The sequence below is a fragment of the Vicia villosa genome, linkage group LG7 (genome assembly GCF_029867415.1).
Source record: "Vicia villosa cultivar HV-30 ecotype Madison, WI linkage group LG7, Vvil1.0, whole genome shotgun sequence".
Lineage (NCBI taxonomy): Eukaryota > Viridiplantae > Streptophyta > Magnoliopsida > Fabales > Fabaceae > Vicia > Vicia villosa.
This window is the reverse complement of record NC_081186.1, coordinates 113379627-113402569: the sequence shown is the minus strand read 5'-3', so window position 1 is coordinate 113402569 and position 22943 is coordinate 113379627. Positions and strand designations below refer to the sequence as shown.

Below are 22943 nucleotides of genomic sequence, written 5' to 3'. Positions count from 1 at the left end.
TTTTCGGATATGCATATCCGAAGACACTCTTATCACGTTTTTAATGATTTCAGAATGTATATTCGAAATCATCTCTTTGAATTTTTTTAAATATTGAATTTAAAATGTCAAGTGTTTTGTCAGATATGCATATCCGTAAAAAAAACTCTTCCAAAAAAAAAATGGGATATTGGTTAATTCGAATATGCATACCTGAAGTATCCCAATATTTCAATTTTTATTTTATTTTAAAATAGTATTTATTTATAATATAGTTATAATATAATTAGAGTGAGTTATTATTAATAAAGAATAACTTAAAAATAAATTGTTATAAATAAGGAATAAAAAGATTAAATAAAGTTTTAATTTATATGGGAGTATTTTAATTTATTAGCATTATAATTTTTAATTTATATTAATTTTTTTCTTTAATATAAATAACGAAAATGATTACCTTTCGTGAATCTTTCTCTGAGATCTTCCCAGAGATCGAAAGCAGAATTGAAACAGATGGTGTTCTGTGCAATATGCGGGGAGAGAGTACGGTTAATCCAGAAAAGAACCATGCTATTAGCGCGATCCCAAAGCTCAAAATCAGAGTTTGTTGGGGAGGGTCTGGGAAGAACACCATTGATGAAGGAGATTTTGTTCTTGGAGGTTAACGCGTGCCGCATAGATTTGCTCAAATTGTGATAATTGTTATCATCCAACGGAGGAGCAACAATGGTGGCACCTGGGTTTTCTCCAGGATGCAAGTAATACGAATTTCTTGGATTGAGACTCAGATCATCGGATTTTGTTGGAGGATCGGTAACTTTAGGTCTTTCTTCATCAGAAGAAGAAGACATGATGAGGTATGAATAAAGAACGAAAGTAGGATGATGATGAATGCGGAAGATGAAATTGGGAATTTAGGGTTTGTTCACTGATACCATATTGCAATAGCATAGATGATGAAGGAGAAAGCCATTTGGCGACAAACAGAAATTGAAATGTAAAACTGAATGTGAAACAATATTATTCCATGATTAGAATTACAAGCAATGGGCCATATATATATATATATATATATATATATATATATATATATATATATATATATATATATATATATATATATATATATATATATATATATATATATATATATATATATATATATATATATATATATATATATATATATATATACAATAAAGTAGCGTGGCCCAATATACAAGCTATAGCCCATAAGCTAAGGTAATACAAAGGCCCATAACTCTAATGTTTAATTTAAAGAAAAAATTAAATAAAAAATGGCTCACTTCTTGATACGGTTGTCAACTGTCAAGTATTTGAGTGCCTATAATTTGGAGCGGAATGATATTTTATTCAAGTGATAGGTGCAACTCATTCTTTGAAGGTGTCAGATTTTATCAAAAGATTGTCTTCATTTTGGTTTATTAATAGAGAGTGCAAAAATATAAAACTTTTGAAATTTTCAATAGGTGGAATAATCCACTTTCATGTTTTTAAAATGTTTAAATTCTTTTTTTCACAATGAGTTTTGAATATCTCTTATAGTCACTTTAATATACAATTTTAATATTAAATTAAGGGTCGCATGTTAGCTTTTTCTTTAAATTAATGATTAAATTTTAACAATTTAAAATGAATGATAAATTTTAATTGATAAAATTTTTGCTGTAATTCAAATTCAATTAAATGAATTTGAATAGCTGGTTTAGAGTTTAATTTTTAAGTAGCAACATTTTTTTATATTATTTTATATTTTGTTATGGTCTGGGCCGAGCAGGCCCATAGTCGACCAGATCCAATTCGGGATCTAGAGCTAATTAGGCGCACGTTCTATTGTGATCGTTGGAGCATCGAACCTACGTGCCCACGAAGAACACGTGGTCAACCATCTAGCGAGAAACTCGGTCCTCCTCTCCTGAACCCTACGGTCGTTTCATCCAGATGTGAGTCACTTGCCGACTCTGCCCTACCACGTAGGATCGTGGCAGTTTCTTATTTTTGGGCCTCTAATAATCCAGCCAAAAATATGGATTCTTGGCCCAATGTTGGGGAATTTAAATATCCTCTTTTACCAGAGGGTCGGGTATTCATCATTCTCACTCTAACCTCTTGTACTTGCACTCCGTCTGCTCTCCTTCTTACTTTAACATCGGAGTACCTTGCAGGTACACCCTCCATTCTCAAAAGTCCAACAGATTATAGGTCATTGACGATCCATTCTGATAAGGTACCATCAATATTGTTCTAATATAAGTTGTTCTAATGCAAATGAAACATACACGTTTAACATGCAGTGCGTATTTTATGTGTGTTTCAGAAGAGAAAGTAACAAAATTTGGGGTTTAAGACTTTAAGTTGTCAATTATAATTGTATGAAGTTCATTTAATTTTATTATGTTGATATTTTTATATTTAGAGGTTTCTAAAACTATATTTAGAATACCACATCTTTCTTAGAAGTTGGGTTCGTTAATATGAAGCCAATTTTGGATTGGTTGGTTCTTGAATTCTCAACAAATAGTAAATAAAATTGGTTAAGTTTTCTGGTTATTGAATTTGCTACAAATTAATTGCGACTTTAGCTACGAACCTTTATGAGTTCAAGTATGATATTGGTTTTAGTCACGTGAGATGTCAAGTTAACATCTTTGTCACGCTGGAACAGCTACATGTAAGCTCAATCATCAATAAACCTTAAACTTTCATGTATGTCACCTTCTATTAACGGACTTTAATTGGAGATACCAAAAATATGAAGAAAAAAATTTGAGAGATTAGAAATGAAGCTTAAAATATTTAGAAGAGTAAAAATATATTTAACCCTATATACTACCATCTTTTCATCTAAAAAAAATATTAAAAAAATACCTTTTATTTTTTTTGGACAGAAACAAACTTAACATATTTCATTCATCAAACAAAGCTCAATACAAGGAGGTATCATATTAAGGAAACTACGCCTAGACTATGAATTGGCCGCCTTAGCTAACAAATAGGCAACCGAATTTGCTTGGCGCTTAATGAATTTTATCTCAAAGTTCGGAAATAAATATAACAAACTATGAATAGACTTAATGATAAAACTAAATTCAGAGGAACCAACATGTTTGGCTTTAAGAGAATTGACGATAATTTGACAATCACTTTCAAAGATAACATGAGAGAATTGGGATGAGATGGCATGTTGAATTGCTTCCTTCAACGACATGGCTTCAGCTTCAAGGATAGAAAAAAGACTCACATCCCAAGAAACACCTGCTCTGATGAATCTCCCCAAATGATCTCTAAAGCACCACCCTCTGTTAGTAGTACCACAAGCATTATTAAAACATGCACCAACATTGCACTTCACCTGATATATAATAGGCGGAATCCAAGTCATAGAATCATTATTAGTATCACCCACTGTATGCTCCTCTCTAGCTAAGAACCAATCATGCCAATTGTGGTAGGCTTGTAAACCAATTATAATAGCATCTTCTCGAGTATCTTGTCAAACCACATTGTTTCTACTCCGCCAAAGAACCTCAAGCATAACTGCAAATCTACCCGCATCCCTACGATCCTCACACCCACAAACGTCAAAAATAAGAGACTTAGCATCATGGAATGAGTGTAAACGCAGGTCGATTATAGAAGACAAACCTGCTGCCCGCCAACTATGAGAAGTAGAAACGCATCCGAAAAAGACATGCCAATCATCTTCGTCTTCTAATTCACACCAAAGACAAATAGATGGACAAAGAACATGATGTTGTTGCAACTTAGAACGAGTCGGAAGACAACCCCTACAAATCTGCCATAACAAATGCTTAGCTCTAGATGGCACGTGGAAAGAAAATACCTTTTATTTAGATACAAAGGTAATATATCATTCTAACAAAAAAAAAACTAACGCCTACTTTTTATCTCATTTCACAATTTAAAAAGGTATTAATTTTCTTTTTTCATTTATACCCTGATTTATCTATTACTTTCTCTTTTTACAAATCTCATAAACTACTATTTCCTACATTAGGGAAACTATGTTTCCTATATCTCATAAAATTATGGACAATTTTGTAAATAGTTTTTTAACTCAAACTTATTTCTTATTAATAGAACTTTTTAATACAACTTATACACAAACGGCTCAAAAAACACTTTATACACAAAAATAATTAAAACAGATGATTTAGCAAAAAGAAAATTTATATCCAAAAATATTTTGATGAGATGGTAAAAAAAATTTTTTAACTTAATAAAAAACTCTGAATTTGAACTCAGCTCTAAAGACACAATAATATTAAATTTTTTTGAGAGATAATTTATTATCTATCTTTGTAGTTAAATGTATGCTCTATTCTTTTATTTGACAAAGATTGAATTGCCTATAGCTTGCAAGTTAACACAACAATTAGTATGTTATTGGTTAACCATAGTTTATTATGTTGCCCCACCCTTCCAAGTTCCAAAGGGACCAACCAAGCAAACCAAGCAGTAATGAATATCATAAAACCAATCACCAAATCAACGCAACCATTGAATGGCGTTCAAGTTTTGAGTTACTCTTAGTATTAAATGCAGCAACTAAGACCCTCACCCACCTTTCAAAACTCCCAAAATTATTCTCAACAATACCCTCTCCCAAATGGAATATTCCCCTTTTCATCCTTCAAATCATCACCATTTCCATGTCTTCCTCAACCCCTTACACTTACTCCCCTCCACCACCTCCTCCTCCGCCTCTTCCTTATCTCTCCAACCTCGGCTTCGGTTACTCCATCGCCATCGCTCTCGGCTTCCTCTTCCTCCTCTCCACTCTCATCCTTTCCTCCTACCTCTGTTGCCGCACTTTCCGTAACCGTCGTAACAACCACAACAGCAACATCAACAACCAACGAAACTCTGACGGTATAGTTCTACCGCGTGTGATTTTCGTTGCGGAGGAGGATGATCATGATCGGGACGATATTGTTTTGGGATTGGACCAGAGCGTGATCAACTCTTACCCGAGGCTGCAGTATGGGAAGGAGACGATGGGACAGGATGGAACTTGCTCGATCTGTTTGTGTGAGTATAAGGATGCCGAGATGCTGAGGATGATGCCGGAATGTCGACACTATTTTCATCTCTGTTGTCTTGATTCGTGGTTGAAGCTTAATGGCTCTTGTCCGGTGTGTCGGAATTCGCCTATGCCGACGCCGATGTCGACGCCGTTGCAGGAGGTTGTTCCGCTTTCGCATTACATTGGTGAAAGGAGAACGAGGAGGTGATTTTTTATTTATTTATTTGGTTGATTTGAGAGGGTGGGGTGGAATGTAGAAATTGTATGTAGTGAGTGAGTTTGAAAATCTTGGTTTGGGATTTGGATTGAAGTTGATGGCAATTGTGAGGATGATGGTTTTTTCTGTAATTGGGAAATTATGAGATTTATGGTTTTGGTTATGAAAATTTTAAGATATTGATAGGTGTTTGATAATGTGATTCGATTTCAAGTTTTTGTTTTGTTTTTCACCTAATGATATTGAAGAGTTATTGTTTACTTCTATGAGTATTGCACAGTAGAGGAAGACAAATGTTACTACTATCTCCGTCTCTAAATGTTTATGTTTTTGCAATTTGCGATTGATCTTATGTCTTTGTAATTTGCGAGGTTGAGGTAGTTATAGATTCGGTCAACACACTCATAGTTGTTTGTTCTTTAGTCTAGCAGCGTCAACTTGTGCACTGCGCACAAGTTGACATGTTGGCGGGAAACAAAACTAGTGTGAGATGTGAAGCAATAAGTCATAGGTTCAAGTCAATGCGACTAAAGATATGTGCGCGAAATGTGAGTTGTAGATGTGTACTATACACTAGTTGGCGGGAGACAAAACTAGTGTGAGATGTGAATTTTTAGTGCGCGTAATGTGAATTGTGTACTATACACGAGTTGGCGGGAGACAAGAGGTGAATCTTTAGCACGCATAATGTGAGTTATGTACTATACACGAGTTGGCGGGACACAAGAGGTGAATCTTTAGCACGCATAATGTGAGTTCTGCACCACACCAAAGTTGGTAGGAGACAAAACTAGCGCGAGAGGTGAATCTTCTTGGAGATTTAAAAAAAAGAAGTTAAATATATTGATTTAAATTTAGATTCAAACACATTCAATTTTCTGCTTTTTGTTTTTTTTCTTGGAAAAACAGATAGAATATCGAAAGATTCATTATTTGTGATAATAATTTGTCGTCCGAAAACTTTTTGTTAGTTATTTGTAAGGTAAGATCATATAATGCATTATGTTGTACCAGATTTTAATTGATTTGACCTGTCATACCAGGTTGTCTTCTAAATACTGACTTATGTTGACTCAGGAAGCCATAAAACAGATCATAGAAGAATCACTTCGGAATAAAATTCTTGGTTTCACATTATCAAGGTTGTCTCAATTTAGAACAAGAATTTGCTCTGTTTTTTCTTTTCATCTTTCAATTATTAATGGACCCACCCGTTTAGTTGTCGTTATTAGTAGACAGTAAGTGTCTGGTACCATTCATTCTGGGGACATGGTTTTCTCACTTTTCTGTCCTTGTTTTCAGCCTAATAATATGATGTGATTTTATATTATTATCATCTTCCTTAATCATAGGAACTAGTTGCAATTTGATATTCAATACAAGATAATGTCAATGAATTATGAGTCCCTACCACATGTACTCATGAAATGTTTTCTAGTTTTATGCAAACCAGCTGAATTATTAGGACTTTGTATTTGTAGCCCTGCTGCTTCGGTCACATGTTTAATAGTACTTTTTGCAATGAGGGCATTATTTTTACAAGTAATGTGCAGCATAAGAACTCATATAGAGTGTGTTTGGTTTGGATGAAACAAGGAGAGAGAAGTTGAAAAGAGAGAGGCTGAAGAGAAAGATTCAAATTCTCTTGTTTGGTTTAAAAAGAGATGAGAAAGAGAGAAGTTAGAAATGTGAGACCCACTCGTTTTCTAAGTGGACTTCATTATGACATTACATTTTTGTCAATGCCATCTTTATCAATTGCATACTTCAAAGTTGTAGGCAAAATGAAAAACAAAAGCTCTTTTAACATTGTGTGTTGGGAGCAAGGTTTTAAACAGGTTACACTAAGAATTTTGCGATTTTAATCGGCACAATTGTTGCAACGCTGATTGCGGTCTTGCGGTATGAATTTATTATAATTTACTTTTTATTACAAAAACGGTGAATAACAAAAGTCTTTTAAAACCTTGGTTGGAAGTATAAAAAAGAACTAAAAGCATTTTTTCCATTGTGTTAGAACATGTTTGAGAACGATGGTAGGTGAAGACAAAAGACTATAAACTAATGGAGTTTATAATGGAGTTCAAGTCTAATACAATCTCATTTATATTTGATATAATTATTTAAATTTATTTTTTTAGAAAAATCAAAAGTAATTTTTGAGGTGTAAATTTCATTTTAGAATGATTTTGAAGTATTTAGTTATATTAAAGTAGAAATGATTATGTCTCTATAATTGATTCTACTTAATATATAATTTATAATTTTTAAATTTAAACTAATTTTTACTCTGAAATTTATTGTTCAACCCAGTTTTACATAAATTTTTTCAAACATAAATCACTATACATTCATCTCACTTTTAATTATAATTAATTTTACAAAATCATTTCATTAATTTAAATAATATAATTATTTTATTTTATTTAAAATAACTTTTAAAAAATTAAATAAAATAAATTATCTTTAGTGTAAAATAAATTAAATGATACTCTTTAGTTAAGGATATTTTTGTCCTTTTAAAATATATAGACAACTATGTGTCTTCTATTTTTTTCTTATTAATCTCTTATGGCAAACGATATATCAAATATACTTTAGTTGTCGCATCTTTCTCTCTTTCATAATTTTTTCTTGCATATATTCTCTTTTTATTTTGTTTTCACAACCAATCAAGATCTATATAGTCTAGTAAATAGTCTAATTTGGCCGGGTGAAAAGTGGATGGAGGAACCTGCCGATTGAATCATGTATAGAAGATGGCAAACTTACACTTAAGTACGACATTGTTAGATTCAAGTGTGAGTTAGTAAATCTCACATCGACTATAAATAGATAAAATATTAGATATATAAAACATGTAACTCATATGTCTAATGCTCTAAAATTTTAGGTGGAAACATGAAATTTGACTTTTAATCTTGAAACATTGATTTGTTATTTTGGACTCTCTCTTGAACTTACCAACAAACACTTCTATCAAAAAGAAAAACTCAAATCACACATTCTATAGAGGCAAGACTCATAATAAATTAATAAAGGTCGGTTCTTAACTTAAAAGTTGATTTGGTAAAGAACTAAAGATGAATTATATTTAATATAAAAACCTAGCATGGTATTAGAGAGATTATTATTTATAAAAAAAAAAATTATCATGTCGTGTCATTGATTTCTTACCAAACACGCCAAATGAAGAGAACTCTGTGAAATTGAGGTTATTGTTAACTAGCTTGTTCGAATTGGATTGAAAACATGGCTCGAAAAAATATGGATGAACAACTCTCTATCTTTGTTGATCAGAGTTCTAACTGAAAACACTTTGATGTCCAAGTTAGTAAACAAAAGAAAAAGTTATATGCATTAGTTGTAAGGATTGTATGCCTTTCACTAATTTGGTTCCTTTATTTTCATTCTTGGACAGATCATATTTGATACCAATCCATTCTCAGTATGTGATATTCTGCCTTGTTCTAATTTTAGCCTAATATTCTGACTTTGTTATCCTTAATTAAAGGAATTAGATGCAACACACTATTCATCATGTGATGTTAGCACTTATATATTTTTGGTAACTTGTGCTCATTAAACTCTCATTTTCTATGCAAAACCTGCCAAAGTATAGTCAATTATAACTTAGTCTTGCTTGTTTATCCACTTCATACTTTTTGCAAGGAAAAGTGAGAAAATTATATGCACATGTAATTTTTAACTCTCATTTGCATATGCATTTCCTAGTTTCCTGCTCAGAAATATCCTCTAGATCTGTGCAACAGTTTAATCACATTATTATTAACAAGTGATTATCTTAAATTCAAGTTATCTCCATGCATTGACAATCACTTTTTGCTTTTTCAAATTAACTAGTACTTAAGCAATCACTAGAATAATCACATAGCCAAATGCTAAACTCTATTTATTACCATGCTTAGAATATAGAAAGTCAAATCTCAATATCCTCTATATCAACTTGTTCATTCTTCTTTACCTATATGATTTTGATATATCCTATGATAAATTTTTGTATCCTTATTTCAATATCAGTATTATTGTTGTGGCTGAATGAATATCTCCTCTTTGAGATACATATGGTTAGTTACTTCTTAATCTGAATCTTCATATTTGAGATTGTTTAGAATTTTGTTGTATCTAGTTACTTTTTTTATGTAAAAAAGCACATGAAATCTTTGGATATTCTAAGTTTTGAAGATAGAAAAATGACAAAACAGAATGTTAATACAAAGTTAAAAAGATGGAGAAGTGTTTATATTTTCATCTTTATAGCTGGAGCTATTGCTCTTCTCCTTTCGGGAGCATCTATGTCGAAATTCTTCTCTTTGAAATCATTTCTTGATGTTGAATCTTTTTATACTCATTTATCTCCTCCCGAGGGAATAGATAGGAATACTCGAAATGAAGTGTTAACAACTGTGCAAGTTGTGATTCAAAAAATTGAAAAGGAACTTGAAAAACTTAGGGAAATGCATCGAGATCCAACATCATCATCATCATCATCATCGTCTTCATCGGAAATTGTATTGAAACAAGGTGTTTTCCTTGCTGATATTTTAGGACTACTCGAGTCTTTGCATAGTGAAGTTCACAACGGTAGTTTCATCGTTCATCCTTTGATGAAAGAAAAGAAACGATCTGACGAACCTGCTAGTTACTTTCTAAGAGAAGAGATTCGAAAATATGTTAGAATCAAGCCTAACCGATTAGGAAAACAAAATTTCATGGGGGCGAACGCGACATTCACTAGTATAGGACATGCATGTTTTTCCATGAAGGAAGATTTAGAAGAGTACATGGATTATGACATTGGTGAAATATGTAATGATGATTGGAAACTAGCTCAAAAGCTTATGGTTCACGGATGCGATCCTCTACCGAGGAGAAGGTGTTTTTCTCGAGCACCTAAACTATACAATAAACCATTACCTATTCAAGATTCCATGTGGAAACTACCTGATGATAGAAATGTTAGATGGAGTCAATATAGGTGCAAGAACTTTACTTGTCTCGCAAGCAACAACAATGCTCGAAAGGGATTCTTCAAATGTGCGGATTGTTTCAATCTGACCGATCATGAGAAGCCACGATGGATAAGATTAGATGGTTATTCAATTTCAGTTTCAAATCAAACGAGTGAGGCCGATTTTTTCATCGATGATGTTCTTGGAATTAAGCTAGGAGAAATTAGAATCGGATTGGATTTTAGCGTTGGAACCGGAACTTTTGCTGCAAGAATGAAAGAGTTCAATGTGACAATAGTTACAGCAACTATTAACCTTGGTGCACCTTTTAGTGAAATGATAGCTCTTAGAGGACTTGTTCCACTTTACTTGACTATAAATCAAAGGCTTCCATTTTTTGATAACACACTTGATTTGATTCACACTACAAGGTTTCTTGATGGTTGGATTGATTTTGTGCTTTTGGATTTTGTTTTGTTTGATTGGGATAGAGTGTTGAGGCCAGGAGGGTTGCTTTGGATTGATGCATTTTTTTGCTTGAAGGAAGATTTGTATGATTACTTGCAAGCTTTCAAAATGTTGAGATATAAAAAGCATAAATGGATTGTTGTTCCAAAGATTGATAAGGATGATCAAGAGGTGTTCTTTTCTGCTGTTTTAGAAAAACCTTCTAGGCCTTTTAGGTGATGTTATGTCGTAATCTTCAATAAAAAATGAGAGATTAATTTACTACGAGACATTCTTTTATATAGATGTATTTATCATGTAACTCCTAAATACATGTGTATAAAAGAATGTTCACTTTTTTTTTTCTTGTGTGTTGTTAATAAATTTGTAGAATGGAGATGAACTTATGTGAATAACAGACTTGTTTCTTTTGTATATATAAAATGAGCTTCATATAGTTGAACATAAAAAATTCAATACGTGATCACATACACGAGACACTTTTTTTTTTTAAAAGGATGATCATTATGTAGTTATGTGTATTAAGTGAAAAAAAAAAAAGTAATTCAACTTCAATTGTTATAATTGGCTATCATGGGTAAATAAGTTAAGTAAGTTGAAAAAAATGATTATGAAGTTGGTGTAATCAGTTATGCATTCGCAGTAACAGGTTGTTGTAATCGCTGTTATGAAATTGTTTTTGTTTCAGTGGTAACTGGTTACAATTTTGTGTAACTGGTTGCAAGTCTGAGAGTTCAATTTTTTCCAATTATTTGATGTTGTAACTTGTGTCCCAATCCACTTGTAATTGTTTAAATACCTTGGAGACATTGTTATCAAAGTTAATAAAAATATTTTCACCCTCAATTCTCTCTCTCTCTCTCTCTCTCTCTCTCTCTCTCTCTCTCTCTCTCTCTCTCTCTCTCTCTCCCTCTCTCTCTCACACACACATTCTCTATCTTTCTTTCTCACTCTCCACATTCAAACCCTTCATTTTCACCAACCAAGTGATTCTAAGTTCTAGCATTTGACATCAAGAGCCTGGTTCGATTCACCAAACACCTAGTGTGCAACATGAATTATATCTCCAATGAAAAAATCTCTACACATCTTTTATGCAAAGAATTACGATAAATGGTGCAAGCAGATAAAAGTGTTGTTTGGCTATCAAGATGTTTTTGAAGTGATTAAGAACAAGCTGAATCCTCTTGTCAAATGTGTCACGGGTGCACAATGAGCACCGCATAAGAAAGAGAAGAAGACAGATTTCAAAGTGTTGTTTTAATCCATCAATATGTGGATGGTGATAACTTTCAGAACGTTGGTGATTGTGAATTATCAAAGCAAGTGTGGGAAATCTTAAAAAATGCATATGTAGGAGCCGACAAGGCAAAGGTGGATAAGGTTACAAACACACAAACGTCAACTTGAATTAACTCAAATGGATGAAAACGAGACAATCAACGATGAGGTGACAAGAATTACTCGATTGGTGAACCAAATAAAAGCATGTGGAGAAACTGTTACGGGACAAAATGTTGTCGTGAAAATCTTGCGTTCTTTGACGATAATATTTGATAACATAATAGTGGCGATTGAGGAATCGAAGGATCTTGCAACGATGAGCAAAGATAGGCTACAAAACTCTCTTAAAGCTCATGAGCAAAGGATGAAGGGGATAAATAATGACAAGGCAAAGGTGGATATCTCTTTTCAATCTCGTTTCAATGAGAAAAATAAGAAGTCGAAAGGAAAATGGCCCATAAAGAGTAAAGAGAATTTTTAGAATTTTGGTGGAAGAGAATCCCAAAATTCAAATAATTCGACTTGTCAACAGAGTGAGAGTAGTTGCAACAAGAAAGGTGGTCAAAGCAACTTTAGAGGTGAAAGGAGAAAGATTGAAAAATACAAGATACGATGCTCTAATTGTCAAAAGTTCGGCCATTTTGCAAGAGAGTACAACGCAAACAAGAAACAACCTCAAGGGGATGAAGTTAATGTTGTAAGGCAGGAGTTTGATGAAGAGAACACACTCTTGGTCACGATCACAGAAGGGGAATGTAGTAGAGATAGACTGCGGGACAGCACCAGCTGTAGCAATTACGGGAATGCTGCAGAAAAATGATATAATTGGTTACTTAAAAGATGTGACTGGTTACAGGCAAAACAAAACATAATGGTGACGGTGAGAGAAGCATTTTAGAGTAAGGAGGAATGGTATTCGGACTCTGGTTACTCAATGCACATGACGGGCAGGAAGGATTGGTTTGTCAAAATCAATCGTGCTACGAAGAACAAAGTGAAGTTCGTGGATGACACCACTCTAGCAGTCGATGGGATCAGTGATGTTTTGATCATGAGAAGGGATGGTGGACATTCCTTGATTAAAGATGTATTATACATCTCAGGAATCAAGTGTATTATACATGGAGAACAAAGCGTCATGCGTTATAGACGCAAATAGGCTTTTGGTCCTAAAAGCTCCTTTGCTGCCAGTAGAACCTTTAAGATTGAGTTGAAGTTGGTAGAACATAGGTATTTTGCTACAGTGGCTAGTCGAGAAAAATGGATATGACATTATCGTCTTGGGCATCTCAATTTTAGAGATCTCAATGCTTTGCAAAAGAATGAAATGTTAACGGGGTTTCCATTAATCAACATACCGGCTGAAATTTGTGAAGAGTGTGTGCAAGCTAAGCAAGACAAGGGTAAATTCAATAAGGGTGCAGGTTATAAAACCAAGCATCACCTTGAGGTGGTATATTTCGATATTTGTGGACCGATCAAGTTGACTCAATTATTGGCAACATATATTTTTCCACAATCATTGACGATTATAGTAGAAATTTATGAACATACCTAATCAAGAGAAAATATGAGGCATTCAAAGTGTTTAAGAAGTTAAACTCCATGGTTGAGCGGCAAAGTGGTCACAAGCTCAAAGTTCTCAAAACGAATGGTGAAGGCGAATACATCTCAAATGACTTTAGAAAGATTTGTGATCAAGAGGGGATAATACATGGGGTAGTAATACCCTATACACCACAGCAAAACGATGTTGCTGAAAGAAAGAATCAATTGATTGTGGACATTGTAAAATGCATGTTGAAGGGGGAGAAATTGTCGAAAGAGTTATGGAGAGAAGAGGTATCTACATCTGCATATTTGTTGAATAGGTGTCCAACAAACAAGCTCGAGAAGATAACTCTAGAAGAGGCATGGTCCAGATTCAAATCGAATCTAAACCATTTGAGAGTTTTCGGTTCCGTAGCATATCAACATGTTCCCAGGCAACTTAGAAAGAAGTTGGACTATAAGAGAGTTGATGACACATGTTGGGTATAACTCCACCAAAGGTTACAAATTGTATGATGCAACATGTTGGACTTGAGACTTCACGCACAAGAGGGGGTGAATTGTGTGATTTAGAAAAGTATGGTTTTGAAACTTTCAAAAAATTGAGATTAAAATCAGAGTTTCAAAAATATTTTTCTATATCTAAGCAACAGAAAATAAATATTGAAATAAAGTGCGGAAATTAAAGAGTTTAAGGGAAGAAGAAAAACACCGACAATTATAGAGGCTCGGTCAAATCAAAGGACTTACTCCTCTTCCCAAGAATTGATCATGAGAATTTCCATTAAATACTTAAGAGTTTTTAGTAGGTGAAACTCATGAACCTCTTAAACAAGAAAATAGTGGTTGTCCTACAACCATGATAATACAAGACGGAAGATATAAACGTTTGCATCTTCTCCATTTAAATGTTGAGACTGAAGTGACCAAACTTCCTTCCCAATGGTACATTAAACATTTTATACAATTAATTATCATATATAAAATTTATAATTTATAATAAAGTTAATATATAAAATTTATAATTTATAATAAAGTTAATATATTCGTGCATCTCACACATAAACCAACCAGTAATATTTTATGATATTATTATTATTATTTATTTATTTCTACCCTTTTTGTAAGAGACAAATTTGATGTATCTACAATATAAGAAAGTTAACTGATCTGGAAAGTACATTTCTGCCCCTTTGCTTCCACAGTCTGCCACATGGACACCTTACTTGCTCTCCTTTTCTACACCACCGAGTCTGAATTCAAAACAAGCCAAAGAAAACCTTTACAAGCTTTTTGAATATAATAATAATAATAATAATTTTATATTGCTATGTTTCTTGGAAAACACAATTATAATCTTTGTCATACTCAAACTCTTTCTCAAAGTCTTTTCATTAGGTGTTGTTACTCTCTTTTTATCTACCTCAATCTTTTTCCTCTTTCTCCAACTCACGGGCGATTTGAAATCTGCGCCATCTTCCATCTTTATCCATCTTCGAACCTCTCCATCTTCCATCTTCAACCTCTGCATGGCTCGTCCGATGGAAAAGTATTTTTGTTAACATTTGAGTTTTATTTTTATGTTTCAGATTTGATAAATCATTGATTTTTCAGATTTGTGAAAAGTATCGGTGATGTTTTTTAGATCTGTGATGTCAAAGAAGATCCATTTCATTTTTAGCTTCACGGTTTTCTTATTTTCCAGGTTTAATCTATGGGTTTCTAGCTTCCTTCTTCATCAACAACAACCAATTATTTGTTGGTAAATTAGAAAGGTATGATTATGTGAGAAATAGAATAATTAGACAAATGTAGGGTTTTCATTATGTTGTTGATAATGAAATGGGATAATTTGGGGTTAGGGTTTTATTTTTGTTGGTGTTCTATTTTTTTTGTCTTTCCCCTATTATATGTTCCATTTAGTTTGTTCTACTTACTAAACTTTAAGTTGCTGCATTAGAAAAAATGTTATGTACTATTATAATTTATCCTTTCACTTTCCATCTTTTTTTTTTATTCATATGAAGCTTTGTCAACATGTGAGGAAAAGTTAAATGAGATCACAAACCTTACAAATGAAACAGGGGAAGCCATCTTTTGACATAACATAGTACTTGGATTTCATGTCAAAGGGAGACGTGGTAATTGACAAATAAATCTTTAATTAAGGTTTCTTTTTGTTCTTTTTCATAATTGTTATAGAATATTAATTTGAAGAATTCAAATGAAGATATTGTTACTCGTGGTAAGATTTTTTTTATCTTCATGGGGTTTTGTTATAATATATTTTTGAGTTTTTGATCTGACGTTTTTGTAGATATTGTGTTTATGCTAGAACAACTGTTATCTAGACTGTCTTTGTTGATGTTACAGGTGAAGGTGGAAAATAGAGCTTGAAAAGTGGATGTAAGCTTCAAACTCTCTCACACCAGTTTTTAAGAAACGACGAGGATGAGAACTACTACACTTTCAAAATCCAGAAGAATCCGCAAGGGGAGTTCGCTTCGTGGAGTATCAGCTGAATGGACGTCCAACTCCTGGTTGGTAACCGACTTGTAGTGTGATTCCCTATGATACACTGACAACCTAATCGGTACCTTTTATTTTAGATATTTTATCATCTATAACTTAATGCATATTTTCGTGTAATTTCAGTTATATGCTGCTGTTTTTATTGTTTTTCAATAATGAATAATGATTCAGATGATGTTTTAGGTTTTTGGTAATTCTCATGATATTGTATGATCCATCTATTGCAGATTTTCCATGTCAATGAAAATATTGAGAATATTAATGATTATTATTGGACATTACGAGCAGAAGAGGTAACTATATTAATTGAATATAATTGAATTTGCTAGGACTCAGTTAAAATACTTGACGTAGCGTATCTAAGATAGTGTGGACAACCCTTTAGGATGTTAGGTGAAAACTTCCATGAGTCTTTTGATAGGTTTTTTATGGTATATAGGCTGACTGTTAGTGAATTTAAATTAAGTGCAGGAGTTTGATGTTTGTGTGGACCGGGTTCGATACGGTGCATGCTGCGGTTCTGATTTGGTTTTCTTTGTTTTGCTGCAGATTTTGGCACTGTGATGTAGGGTGGGACTGACACTGTATTTTCTTCCCATGAAGCATTTGTGACTAACCTATTTTTTAAACACTGATATTATGCATAATGTCTCATTTTAAAATGAATGTTGGCTTTCAGTATGTGATGGTTTCAAAATTAAAAGTTTCTCTTTTTTTTTAAACTTTGCACTCAAGGTTTTGTTGACATCATCTGCTCTATGCTGAATCATGGAGAGTCCGGAAACACAAATGAGTTGGAGAATCGAGCACGAAGAAGGAGGGGATAGCAACGTCGTTGCTACCGGTAGTAAAATATAAGTAAATCTATAATTGAAAGAATTAATTTAATAGGTGGTTTATTCCCGATGTATCTGGTTTTTAGAATCCTAGAAGCTGTAATGACCACAAGGTGAACATGTGGTTGATGTCTCATAAGAGTTAGACCTGTCATTTGTTTGTTCAAATGTGGATATTAAGTGTAATTTGTGATAATCCTAATTTGTTGTTGCAAGATGTGAGTGTACATTTAAATTAGGAGTGTCCTCCCATCACCATATTGTGCATTAAGGATAGGAGGTTTTAAATTGGTAACAGGAACTGTCGTCTTATCGTACACCCCTGAGATCAATTTCAGCCGTTGTGCCACCATTTGATATTTCTTGAAGTTGCAGATTCCATAAAGGCTTCAAGTGATTGAAGCTGCTCTGTTAGTGATTGTTTTTCAGTTATAAACTACAAAGCAGGGACAAACCAAAGTCGTCGATACCGACACCAACATCGAAGATAAGTGATATTTACTGTCGTGAAATTTATATTGGTGCTATCACTAAAAAGAATGGGTAGTTACTTAATTGCGTGAACTCCGTAAATCGGTTGCAAGGAGAAAAACAATGGAGTGGAGTGTGCATGAGGTATGGTTGCTGTCAAGGATTATGGCAGGCTGAAAATGTTATTAGTAAAATACCAGAACAAATACCCTTGATGGAGGTGTTATGTTACTGAGAAATGGATTCAGAAGCTGGATATGAAACCAGGCGGTGTTTCTTCTTTGCTTCAAATCAAACTGTTTCAATTTTGCAGGATAATTACCCTGAAATGGTGGTCAAAAATGCAAGTTTCTTTTTACATCATTGCTTAATTTCCCTCTTTTTTCTATGCATTGTTTATGTTTATAATACTGATCTTACCGGTGTCGGCGTGGTGTCTGATGAACGTATCTATGTGAATATCGTGTTTGTGTTGTGTTGGTATACGTGGTGTCTTATTTACTTTCTGTCTAACAAATAGGTATATTCCAATTGAGGAGATCCAAGTTAACTACGGCGATTTCAAAAGAGAAAACGATTATGAATTCTTCAACCAAGACGCAACTGTTTCTAAACTAATTCTCAAGCCTGGATCAACGACAACCATAGAGATACCTGCATTGGAACTTGGACTGAGGAGTTTGTTCCCAAGAAATACCAGCTGAACTGAAAGGTATATACAAGTATGAGATGTGTCAATTTCTACCTTATAGTAACTCGATTCCAATATTTTTATGCTAACTCTCTCTTAAATTATCAGGACTGTCTGGGAGATCAAGCAAAAGATATTGGTTGACATGGTTGTTGTTGATTATTGTTATCATCACTTTCAATTTTTACCAACTGTCGCTGATTGTTGTTATTATCGCTTTCAATTTTGTCTTTAAGGGTTTGAAGACATGGATGTACTGCCTCCGAACTCGGGCTGCAAGTGATGCCATCAAATTTATCGTTGATACCTCTGCCATTAAAGTAATTGACCTTTATTTTGATCAATCCTTCCCTTCATTTGATTTGTGTTGGTACATTTTGATATTAAATAATTTTTGTTATGAATGTAGGAGCAAGCAAAGGCAGAGGAGGGTGATCTTGATGAAGATGCCAAAATGGCACATATGGTGAGCTCATTGACGAACAAAGATGAGTGTTTGGTCTGCGGAAGTTAAAACTACACCTTATATTTTCACCTCTAGGCATTAAAAAATCAATTTACTATAGAATGGCACCATCAGCGAAGGAGACAACAACTGTCTAAAATTCAAATGTGTTGTATAGAGTTTACTTTGTTGCTGATTTTATGTATGTATTGCTTGGTCATGTACTGTATTGCATGTTAGAAAGTGTTGTTCATTTAGGTATAAAATTATATTTGAGAATTTATAATCATAATTTACAAGTATTTAATAGTTTTCCTTGCAATGTTTATTAAGTTGCATCTTGGTATAAAAAAGATTACTTCTGCTAATTAGAGCTATGTCAAATAGTTTGACTTTATGAATGAAAAAGTTGAGTTAATGAAAAAATTTGAGATGATAATGTTTTTGTTTAATGCAAGAAAAATAAGAATGGCAAAAACTGGTGTTAAATAATGTTTCTGTTTAATGTAAGGAAAATAAGAATGACAAAAAACCGGTGTTTGAGTTAACACCAGTCCAACAACATATAATTTTTTATACATGAAAATAATATGTAGAAAGTTACTTAATGTATGCATGAAGCCTGAAGGTGGGGACAAAGGTTAATATGAAGCCAGTCAATTTTAAAACATATTTATTATTTAATAGTTGTTTTTTAATGAGAACATATTTACAATAATATGTGTTGTTTTATCAATATATAATTTAGTTTTTTTGCATTTACAATAATATGTTTGTCTTATTAATATATATATTTTTTTTGCATTTACAATAATTTAATTAAAAGAAATTAAACATTTATTTATTTAGACTAGGATGCAATACACATAAAAAAAATAAAAATATAGAAAAAAATAAAACTTATACAAATCAAATTTAGATTTTATCTTTTAAATCTTAAATTTTTAATATTTATTCTTTTATACACGGGAACATAAAGTTATTAATCAAAATATTGATTATTAACGGGACATGAAGTTACTGATCAAAATATTGATTATTAAAGAGACATGAAATTACTGATCAAAATATTTTTTACGGTACACGGGAACATGAAGTTATTGATCAAAATAATATTTGTACACGGGAACATGGAGTTATTGATCAAAATATTAATTATTAATGGGATATGAAGTTATCGATCAAAATATTGATTATTAACGGGACATGAAGTTACTGATCAAAATATTTTTTAAGGTACACGGGGATAGAGTTATTGATCAAAATAATATTTGGACACGGGAACATGGAGTTATTGATCAAAATATTGATTATTAACGGGACATGAAGTTACTGATCTAAATATTTATTATTAACGGGACATGAAGTTACTAATCAAAATATTTTTTAAGGTACACTGAGACATGAAGTTATTGATCAAAATAATATTTGTACACGAGAACATGAAGTTATTGATCAAAATATTGATTATTAACGAGACATGAAGTTACTGAACAAAATAATTTTTTATTAATTATACTTTCAATTATTATTTTTTCACGGATAACCAGATATTTTTCTATTAAAAAGTATACATTTGAAATAAATGCGCGTCCCGTACCAGAACCCGTGCGAACGCACGGGTTTATTACTAGTATATATATATATAGGAGGGATCAAATTACACCCGAAGAGTTACACCACGAGTTACACTCGTTCAATAACCACATTTCGAATTAATATTTTTTAAATTCAACCGTTCGATTGAAACATAATATCATATTGATCATACCTATAAAGTTTGAGCTTAATCTGTAATGATTTACTATATCATCAAGATATCCAAAGATTAACGTTAAAATGAGCTTCCATATAACGTTAATTTTGATGTAATTCAATGACATAGTAAATCATTATAGATTAAGCTCAAACTTTATAGGTATGATCTATATGATATTATGTTTCAATCGAACGGTTGAATTTAAAAAATATTAATTCGAGATGTAGTTATTGAACGAGTGTAACTCGTGGTGTAACTCTTCGGGTGTAATTTGATCCCTCCTCATATATATATATATATATATATATATATATATATATATATATATATATATATATATATATATATATATATATATATATATATATATATATATATAGTTTTCCTTTGTTAAATAATAAATTTCTTCCTTAAAATAACATTATTTTAATATTTTTAATTATAATAAATAGATATATAGATAAATAATAATAATATTATTTCCATTTTTATTATAAAATATATTGAAAGAATATTTTATAATAAAAACGAAAAATATTATTATTATTATTATTATTATTTATCTATTAAAATAATGTTATTTTATTGAAAAAAATTATAAGTTTGAGAAGGAAAATTTATTGGAGGAGGTACATAACCTAAACACATGAACTTGAATGAATATGTTTTTATATTTTATACTAATATATTTTGCAAAGAAAATATAAGAGGTGATGTAGGATTCACCAAAAATGAAAAATTTTGTACGACCGCCGAATCTGGTACAATTTATTAGGGGTGATCGTATCCGAACCAATCCAAAAGGAAAACTGCAAACCGAACCAATCCAAACCGAAAATCGCAAAAACCGCGTTTGGTTTGGATATTTTGGATGATTTTTGGGCCGAACCGCACGGTTCGGTTTGGTTTGCGGTTTTCATTTCACAAAACCGAACCAAATCGAACCGAACCGTATATTTAACTAAACTTTTGAATTTCTATAATTAATTTATTATATTTCTAATCCAATTGCAATATTGTACACTCACGTCACGTGGCTCACTATTCCTTCATTCTTCTTTCCTATTCAACATTTCAACTTCATTCTCTGATTTCTCTCTCACTCATTCTAGAGAAGCATTTGGTATATATGTAGTACTGATAATATTTAGTCTTGAAGTTGTAATGTTGTATTAATATTTAGAACTGAAGTTATTTGATACTTGTATATGTAGTATGTAGTTTATTAGTTAGTATGTAGTTTATTAGTATGAAAAACTGTATATAGTATGTAGTATGAATAACTGAAGTTATATTAGTAATTTAGTATGTAGTATATGTAAAATACATAGTATGGTACTGTAAAATACATGATACACTTATATGATAGTAATTTTGGTGTAAAATACATGTATGGAATAATGAATTATTTTGGTGTAATTAGTATGAAAAACTTCTTTTTAATGATACTGTAATATATGTAATATATGTATGGAAGAATGAATTATTTTCCTTTTTTTATTTCAGTACATTTTTATTTTATGGTGTAAACTGCAGCCCACCGAACCGATCCTAACCGCATTGGTTTGGTTTGGTTTGGATGACTTTTTAAAAATTAACCGAACCAAACCGAATCGCATGCATTTTTATCTCGCGGTTAGGATGACTTTTATGCTCAAAACCGAACCAAACCGCACCGCGAACACCCCTACAATTTATTATCAGGTTGAAAGAGGACTATGATAAAGCAATATTAGCTAATAGGAAGGTTATGGTTCATGATCGGGTGTTGAAAATGATTAAATGGACTCCACCCATTTTAAACACGGTGAAGGTGAACACGGATGGTGCCTGCAAAGAAAACATAATTGCGGGGTGTGGTGGAGTGATCCGAGGGAGTCAAGGAGAATGGCTTGGGGGGTTTGCGAGATGTATCAGAAGGTGTAGCGTGATGGAGGCGGAATTGTGGGGCGTGCTAGAAGGGATCAATTTAACGTGGCGTATGGGCTTTAAGGAAGTCGAAATCAATACAGATTCCACCATGGTTGTGGAAGCTATCAAGTCAGGGAAGTTGCACCTGCCAAGTGGATGCTCGTTAGTGAAGAAAATTAGGCATATGTTGGACAAAAATTGGAAGATTGATATAGTCTCTTGCTTCCGAGAAGCAACAAGTGTGCGAATGCGTTAGCAAATTGGGGTTGTAGTCTGGATATGGATATTACCGTCCTCAACGATTATCCAGTTTTGATTAGAGAGATTTATGATAGTGATGTAAGGGGTATTGCTACTCCTAGGTTAATCGTTGTGTAATCCTTTCTTTTGTGGGCATTCGCCCTTCTTATTATAAAAAAAAAATGAAAATATATAGACCAACCTGAACAATCAAGCTTGAAGTCTATTTAAAAACATGTTTTATATTAACACTTTCAAATAGTTTATTTTACTTTTTTTATATAGATAAATGACCTTTTATATACTATATATATATATATATATATATATATATATATATATATATATATATATATATATATATATATATATATATATATATATATATATATATATATATATATATATATACACACACGCGTTTAAGGCTTCATACAATTTTTTTAATAGCTCAAATCTTACCTATTTAATTAAATAGGTTGTTTAAAAAACTTAAATCTAGTCTTTTATTAAATAAA

The 22943-nt window shown here is 32.3% G+C and overlaps 2 protein-coding genes and 1 long non-coding RNA gene across 3 annotated transcripts; all 3 read left to right on the top strand.

Annotated features, from left to right (window-relative positions):
* Positions 1-4407: 4407 nt before the first annotated feature.
* LOC131616597 (RING-H2 finger protein ATL67-like) lies at positions 4408-5964 on the top strand. The gene has a single exon (XM_058887962.1). It carries the CDS (start codon positions 4428-4430, stop codon positions 5253-5255), a length of 828 nt encoding a protein of 275 aa, XP_058743945.1. The 5' UTR covers positions 4408-4427; the 3' UTR covers positions 5256-5964.
* A 3326-nt stretch (positions 5965-9290) lies between these two features.
* Positions 9291-11076, top strand: LOC131616596 (probable methyltransferase At1g29790). The gene has a single exon (XM_058887961.1). It carries the CDS (start codon positions 9440-9442, stop codon positions 10922-10924), a length of 1485 nt encoding a protein of 494 aa, XP_058743944.1. The 5' UTR covers positions 9291-9439; the 3' UTR covers positions 10925-11076.
* A 4838-nt stretch (positions 11077-15914) lies between these two features.
* Positions 15915-17389, top strand: LOC131618316 (uncharacterized). Its single transcript, XR_009288799.1, has 3 exons — positions 15915-16080; positions 16300-16365; positions 16622-17389. It is a non-coding gene; the product is annotated as an uncharacterized LOC131618316 (long non-coding RNA).
* The last annotated feature ends 5554 nt before the right edge of the window (positions 17390-22943 follow it).

Bases quoted from the DNA above. Each gene is read 5' to 3' on its own strand.
- LOC131616597 (XM_058887962.1), top strand. From the start codon at position 4,428: ATGTTGCCCCACCCTTCCAAGTTCCAAAGGGACCAACCAAGCAAACCA.
- LOC131616596 (XM_058887961.1), top strand. From the start codon at position 9,440: ATGAAATCTTTGGATATTCTAAGTTTTGAAGATAGAAAAATGACAAAA.